Source organism: Poecile atricapillus, chromosome 30, assembly GCF_030490865.1.
Source record: "Poecile atricapillus isolate bPoeAtr1 chromosome 30, bPoeAtr1.hap1, whole genome shotgun sequence".
NCBI classification, from domain to species: domain Eukaryota; kingdom Metazoa; phylum Chordata; class Aves; order Passeriformes; family Paridae; genus Poecile; species Poecile atricapillus.
Window position 1 is genome coordinate 3,620,096 of NC_081278.1, and position 7,500 is coordinate 3,627,595.

At 70.7% G+C, this 7,500-nt stretch overlaps 1 protein-coding gene across 1 annotated transcript in view; it reads right to left on the reverse strand.

Moving 5' to 3' along the window:
• LOC131589816 (basic proline-rich protein-like) overlaps positions 1-4,912 on the reverse strand; it is a 33,304-nt gene extending 28,392 nt beyond the window's left edge. Inside the window, exons 1-4 of the mRNA XM_058859592.1 lie at positions 4,849-4,912; positions 1,694-1,880; positions 678-1,370; positions 338-625 (exon numbers count right to left, since the gene is read on the reverse strand). Coding sequence (XP_058715575.1) covers positions 338-625; positions 678-1,370; positions 1,694-1,880; positions 4,849-4,912 — 1,232 coding nt within the window. The remainder of the gene's footprint in view (positions 1-337; positions 626-677; positions 1,371-1,693; positions 1,881-4,848) is intronic.
• Between the last annotated feature and the right edge of the window lie 2,588 nt (positions 4,913-7,500).

Below are 7,500 nucleotides of genomic sequence, written 5' to 3' on the forward strand. Positions count from 1 at the left end.
GGCCGGCTGCTGGGTAGACCTGCTGTCAGCCGGCGGCCGGGTAGACCTGCTGTCGGCCGCCGGGCGGCTGCTGGGTAGACCTGCTGTCGGCCGGCGGCCGGGTAGACCTGCTGTCGGCCGCCGGGCGGCGGCCGCCGGGTAGACCTGCTGTCGGCCGGCCGCCGGGTAGACCTGCTGTCGGCCGTCGGCTGGGTAGACCTGCTGTCGGCCGGCTGCTGGGTAGACCTGCTGTCGGCCGGCGGCCGGGTAGACCTGCTGTCGGCCGGGGGCTGGGTAGACCTGCTGTCGTCCCCCGGGCAGCTGGGTAGACCTGCTGTCGGCCGGCCGCTGGTTTGACCTGCTGTCAGCCGGCGGGCCGCCGTGCGATGCGTCGAGCGGCTCTCCCCTATCGGCCTGAGCCCCTCGCCGCCTTCGCTTCTCCCCGAGAGGGAGGGAGGGAGGGAGGGAGAGGGCCTTCGGAAGCCGGCGGCGCTCCCTCCCCCGTCCGGGTCCGAGCAGATGGCGGCCCGGCTTCCACCTCGCTTTCTGCTTGGCTGGCTCGATCAGCGGGGCTGCCGTCTGCCTGCAGGCTTCAGTGGGGCCGGCCGGGGGCGAGCGGGAAGGAAGGCGCCGTCGGAGCGAAAGCCTCCGAGAGAGAGCCGGCGAGAAAGCTTCCTCGGAAAGGGAGGGCGCCGAGCCTCAAGCTGCCGGCGGCCCCGTCGGCCCGCTCCTCAGCCCCCGCAGGCGTTGTCGCCGTGCCGAGCGGCCGGCCGCTTGGGGAGCCGCCTGGGGCGTGGGTGGGTCGGGGCCACCGCCGTCGGCCCCAGCTGTCGCCCAGCAGGGGGGCGGGGAAAGCCCGGAAGGCGGTGCCAGGCAGGGTGACGTCGCAGGGCGGGGCCGCCCGGCAAGCGTCGCCGACCGGGGGCGGGGAAAAGCCCAGAAGGCGGTGCGCCGCGGGAGCCGGCGGCGAAGGGCGGTTCCGTGCCGGGCCCGCCCGAGGCGGGCCCGGGGCCGACGACCTCCGCGGACCGCCGGAGAGCCGGCATGAGCAGGCGGCCGCCCGCCCGCCGCCTCTGCCGGCGATTCGAGTCCAGTGACGCGGGGGGCCGGCGGCTTCCAGCCGCGTCCCACCGCACGCTTCCGCCTGCTTCCATTCTCCCGCTGTCCGCCCCGAGGTGCGGCTTGCTGGCTGGTGCCGTGTCTCTGCTCCCCGCGGGGTGGGGACGCCCCGTTGCCGGTCGAGCGCGTCGGCGGGCCGGGCGCGGGCCGCGGGCTGCCCGTCGGCTCGGCTGGGAGGCGTCTGGCCGCGCAGGCAGGAAAAGAAATCCGATGGGCCGAGAATTTTTGATCCCGGCGAAGCGTTCGTGTGCCACCCCGACACAAGAGCCGTCCTTTCGGGAAAAGACAAAAGAAGAAGGGAAGGGGTGGGTGCGCGTGTGTCTGTGGGTGCGGGCGTGTGCGCGTGCCCGCGTGCGTGAAAAGAAACCAAAGAAAGAGACGGTCAGAAATACGCCTCGGCCTAGAGAACGGGAATATCGGGCGGGACGGGGCTGCCGGAGCTATCCGACGGCCGAGGGGCGCACAGGTCTCCCGGCTCCGGGGCCGGCGGACGCCGCCGGGCACGTCGTCAGAAGCCGCAGGGGCGGCCGGCGTGGAGCCGGCCGACAGGGCTACCCTGGTGGCGGGCGGGACCCACCCGGGAGGTTGGGTTCACCGAGGGCCGGGGCCGGGGCCGGGGCTGGCCAACAGGTCTAGCCCAGGGGCGGGCAGGCGGGCGTCCCCGGGAGGCCGGGTCCGCCCAGGGCCGGGGCCGGGGCCGGGGCCGGCCGACAGGCCTGGTCCGGTGGCGGGACACGAGGCAAACTTCAGAGGGGTACCCTTGTCCCCCAGGCGGGGTAGACCTGTGGTCCCCAACCGGGGTAGACCTGCTGTCCGCGGCCGGGGTCGACCTGCTGTCCCCGGCCGAGGTAGACCTGCTGTCCCTGGACGGGGTAGACCTGTTGTCCCCCCGGCCGGGGTAGACCTGATGTCCCTGGACGGGGTAGACCTGTTGTCCGCGGCCGGGGTAGACCTGCTGTCCGCGGTCGCGGTAGACCTGCTGTCCCCCGGCCGGGGTAGACCTGCTGTCTGCGGTCGCGGTAGACCTGCTGTCCCCGGCCGGGGTAGACCTGCTGTCCCTGGACGGGGTAGACCTGTTGTCCCGCGGTCGGGGTAGACCTGATGTCCCTGGACGGGGTAGACCTGTTGTCCGCGGCCCGGGTAGACCCGCTGTCCAAGGTCGCGGTAGACCTGCTGACCGCGGCCCGGGTAGACCTGTTGTCCCTGGACGGGGTAGACCTGTTGTCCGCGGCCGGGGTAGACCTGCTGTCCGCGGTCGCGGTAGACCTGCTGTCCCCCGGCCGGGGTAGACCTGCTGTCTGCGGTCGCGGTAGACCTGCTGTCCCCGGCCGGGGTAGACCTGCTGTCCCTGGACGGGGTAGACCTGTTGTCCCGCGGTCGGGGTAGACCTGATGTCCCTGGACGGGGTAGACCTGTTGTCCGCGGCCCGGGTAGACCTGCTGTCCACGGTCGCGGTAGACCTGCTGTCCGCGGCCCGGGTAGACCTGTTGTCCCTGGACGGGGTAGACCTGTTGTCCGCGGCCGGGGTAGACCTGCTGTCCGCGGTCGCGGTAGACCTGCTGTCCCCCGGCCGGGGTAGACCTGCTGTCCCCGGCCGGGGTAGACCTGCTGTCCGCGGTCGCGGTAGACCTGCTGTCCCCGGCCGGGATAGACCTGATGTCCCTGGACGGGGTAGACCTGCTGTCCCTGGACGGGGTAGACCCGCTGTCCCCCGGCCGGGATAGACCTGCTGTCCTTGGTCGGGGTAGACCGGCTGTCCCCGGCCGGGGTAGACCTGCTGTCCGCGGTCGCGGTAGACCTGTTGTCCGCGGCCCGGGTAGACCTGTTGTCCGCGGTCGCGGTAGACCTGTTGTCCGCGGTCGCGGTAGACCTGTTGTCCGCGGCCCGGGTAGACCTGTTGTCCGCGGTCGCGGTAGACCTGTTGTCCGCGGCCCGGGTAGACCTGTTGTCCGCGGTCGCGGTAGACCTGTTGTCCGCGGCCCGGGTAGACCTGTTGTCCGCGGTCGCGGTAGACCTGCTGTCCCCCGGCCGGGGTAGACCTGCTGTCTGCGGTCGCGGTAGACCTGCTGTCCCCGGCCGGGGTAGACCTGCTGTCTGCGGTCGCGGTAGACCTGCTGTCCCCGGCCCGGGTAGACCTGCTGTCCCTGGACGGGGTAGACCTGTTGTCCCGCGGTCGGGGTAGACCTGATGTCCCTGGACGGGGTAGACCTGTTGTCCGCGGCCCGGGTAGACCCGCTGTCCAAGGTCGCGGTAGACCTGCTGACCGCGGCCCGGGTAGACCTGTTGTCCCTGGACGGGGTAGACCTGTTGTCCGCGGCCGGGGTAGACCTGCTGTCCGCGGTCGCGGTAGACCTGCTGTCCCCCGGCCGGGGTAGACCTGCTGTCTGCGGTCGCGGTAGACCTGCTGTCCCCGGCCGGGGTAGACCTGCTGTCCCCGGCCGGGATAGACCTGCTGTCCCTGGACGGGGTAGACCCGCTGTCCCCCGGCCGGGATAGACCTGCTGTCCTTGGTCGGGGTAGACCGGCTGTCCCCGGCCGGGGTAGACCGGCTGTCCCCGGCCGCGGTAGACCTGTTGTCCGCGGCCCGGGTAGACCTGTTGTCCGCGGTCGCGGTAGACCTGTTGTCCGCGGTCGCGGTAGACCTGTTGTCCGCGGCCCGGGTAGACCTGTTGTCCGCGGTCGCGGTAGACCTGTTGTCCGCGGCCCGGGTAGACCTGTTGTCCGCGGTCGCGGTAGACCTGCTGTCCCCCGGCCGGGGTAGACCTGCTGTCTGCGGCCGGGGTAGACCTGCTGTCCGCGGTCGCGGTAGACCTGCTGTCCCCGGCCGGGATAGACCTGATGTCCCTGGACGGGGTAGACCTGCTGTCCCTGGACGGGGTAGACCTGCTGTCCCCCGGCCGGGATAGACCTGCTGTCCTTGGTCGGGGTAGACCGGCTGTCCCCGGCCGGGGTGGAGCTGATGTCCCTGGACGGGGTAGACCTGTTGTCCCGCGGTCGGGGTAGACCTGTTGTCCGCGGCCGGGGTAGACCTGCTGTCCGCGGCCGGGGTAGACCTGCTGTCCGCGGTCGCGGTAGACCTGCTGTCCCCGGCCGGGATAGACCTGATGTCCCTGGACGGGGTAGACCTGCTGTCCTTGGTCGGGGTAGACCTGCTGTCCCCGGCCGGGGTAGAGCTGATGTCCCAGGAAGGGGTAGACCTGCTGTCCCCCGGCCGGGGTAGACCTGCTGTCCGCGGCCCGGGTAGACCTGTTGTCCGCGGTCGCGGTAGACCTGTTGTCCGCGGCCCGGGTAGACCTGTTGTCCGCGGTCGCGGTAGACCTGTTGTCCGCGGCCCGGGTAGACCTGTTGTCCGCGGTCGCGGTAGACCTGTTGTCCGCGGCCCGGGTAGACCTGTTGTCCGCGGTCGCGGTAGACCTGTTGTCCGCGGCCCGGGTAGACCTGTTGTCGGCGCCGGCGCTGGAAGTTCACCAAGGGGTCGCTGTTTTCAGCTGCCTCCAGTTACGTCAAGCTAGGAGGCGGCTAGCGCCACCGCTTTGCCCCGGTCACGTACGCTACGTTCACTTGCAGCGAGGGCGGCCTCGGACACATATCTCCGTATTATGGGAGCGAGGTGACGGGCCGTCTCCCCCAGGCTGTTACCGTGCCTGTGTCCTCCGAGGCGGAGCTACGGGCCGGCCGCCCGGCCGGTCGCCGGCGCCAAGCTCAGAGAGAAACCGAAAGGGAGAGCGCCGGCAAGGGAGGCCCAAGCACCGAGAGGGTTGCCGCCTCGGCGGGACGAGTCGCGGGGCTCGTCCTGCTTCCCGTACCTATCCATCGTGCCGATGGGCCAGCTTCGTTTGCGAGGCCGCGGAAGCGCGCTACTGCTGCCAGAGAGAGAGAGTGTGCTTGCCTAGGCGGGTCGAGTCGCGGGGCTCGTCCCGCTTCCCGTGCTACCCATCGTGCCCGATGGGCCCAGCTTGTTCCGGTGAGGCCGAGGAAAGCGTGCCGCTGCTGCCAGAGAGAGAAAGCCGCTCGGGCGGCCGAGGCGAGAAGGGAAAAGGGTGTGGAGGAGGCAGAGAAGCCGCAGGCTGGGTCCCCCCCGCTCTGGTCGTGCTGCTGCCGATTCCGGTCCAGTCCCGCCTCCCTCCCCCCCCCCACCCCAACCCTGGGGTGGGGAAAAACCGAACGCTGGTGGCTGGCGGGCGAGGCGGCGGCGCCTCGTCCCCCTCATGTGCTCGGCCTTAAGCCGGGGCCCCCCTCGGCGGGGTGCGGTTTTTTTTCGGCTGTCGGTCTCGGTGGGGCACGGTGGCCGGCAGCCGCGGGCAGACGTCGGCCGGGGGCGCCTCTGTCGTTGTTCGAGCCCCGTACGAGGCTTTACCCCCCGCCCCGGCCCTTCCCCGAGAGTCCCGAAGACCGGGTTGCCCGGTCGGCCGAGGCTGGCGGCGCCCCGTTCCCCGCTCCCGACCCGCTGTTGCCAGGTGTGAGAGAGCCGTGTGTCGGAAAGGGGCTGCGGGGGACGCCCGGTGGGGCGCGCGGCCTTGCCTTCGGCTTTGCCCCGCTTTTTGCCGCTCCAGGGGCTCGGTGACGGGAGAAGTCGCCCGACGGGAATCGCGGGGCCGGGGTGGCGGCACCCCGTCCCTCGCCCCGAGTTGTTGTGGCCCTCGTCCCCCTTCCTCGGCCTTAAGCCGGGGACCCGCGCTTTGCGGGCGGAATTGTTTCAGGGGTGGCGGCCGGCCGCGGTGGCCGGCCCCTGCCCGCGTGCGGACCCGGACGCGACGGGGAAAAATGTCCCCGGCGAGAGAGATATATGGCGCGGGCGAGGCGGCGGCGCCTCGCCCCTTCCTCAGTTGTCGTGGCCGGTGCGGACCGAGCCACCGTGGCCCGGCGGGCTGCGTTGCGAACGGGTCCCCGCTTCGTTTTCTTTCGCTTTTGTAGGCGTGCGGCGGGCAGAGCGTGGGGGTCTGCCTTGCCGTACTTTTTTGGGTGTGAGGGGTTTCTGCCCCCCTGCTCCCATTGCGGCCCTAAGCCGCGGCACCGAGGAAAAAAACAGCGTCTGGAGGTGTGCGGGCCCCCCCGACCCCAAGCGAAAAGCGAAGGGGGCAGGGAGAAAAAAACCTCGTGGTTGTCGGCGGTGGTGTTGGGGGAGTGAGAGGCGCGGGCCTCGCCCCCACCCACCCCCGGGCCCGCGGCCCCCGTGGCTAGCACGGGTCTTGAGACGCGCGCCGTGTGTGCCTTTTTATTTTCTGCTCCTGGTTTGCCGTTCTCTCCCCCGGTTGGTTTTTTTTTTTTTTTTTTTTTCCTCCGCGGGGGGGGAAAGCCGATCGCCGCGAGGCCGGGCGAAAAGCCGGGTTTTGGGGCCCCGTGGCCTCTCACGGTCGGTGGCAAACCTTTTTGTCGCACGCTTCGGATGGGTTCCCTCGGGGAAGAGGGGAAAGGGGGTGAAAACCCCCCGACCCCCGGCCCCGGCGGGGTGCGATGTCCCATCTTTGCCGTTGTCCAGTTAGAGGGAACCGTTGTCCGCAGATGCGGGTGGGTGGCGGCACCCCCCGTGCGCTCCTCCCGCTGCGATCAGCCGAAATTGTCCCGAAAGCCAAGCGGCCCGCCGGCGTCGGCGGGCCCCTGGGGCGCGTCGAGGAGGCTCGACGGCGCCGAGCCCGCGGGGGCGGTCTCTCGGGGACGAGTTCCCCCGCTCACACGCACTCACGCGGAGTCCCGCGGCCATCCGCCCGCTGCCCGCCTGGACTGTGGCGGTGTCGGCCACGGTGGGTGCGCACGTTGGGGCTGCCGTCGCCGTTGTCCCAGGACCGTGGCCGCGGGGCCCTTGTCGTCGCTCCTTGGTTCTTGTCTTCACGCTCCTTGCTTCTCCTCCTCCTCCTCCTCCTCCCTCCTTCTCCTTTCTTTTTCTCCTCCCCACACCAAACCCGATCGATGAGGCTTTTCGGGTCGCGTCGGAGAGGGCCCCCGGCGGGCCGGCTCCTGCCGGGGCTTCTCTGTCATGGGGAAGCCCACGGCGGTGTGTCCGGTGCTTGGCCAGGGTTGGTCTCCTCTCCAATTCGCTTCCCGTCGCAGGCGAGGTTCTGGCGTCCCTTTCCCCGCTCTGCCGGGGAAGGGCGTCTTTAACCGTCCCGGGCTGTGTGACGGCCGCGTGGCCCCGCGAGCCCCTCAGGTGTCCTTGGACTTAAAACCCCAAGAAAAGCCGTGTGGCGAGGTGGTGCCGGCCCCGGTCGCCGGGAAAGGAAAAAAGCGCCCCGTGGGTGCCGGCCGCGAGCAGCGCTCGGGCGGCGGTGCGGCTCGAGCGTGTGTGAGCCGAGACAGAGAGAGAGAAAGAGAGCGAGAGAGAGACACGCGGAAAGCCAGAGAGAAGGGAACGTAACGAGCCCCCGATGGGGCTGCGGACGGGGGAAAAGAGCCCGTTCCGCGCGC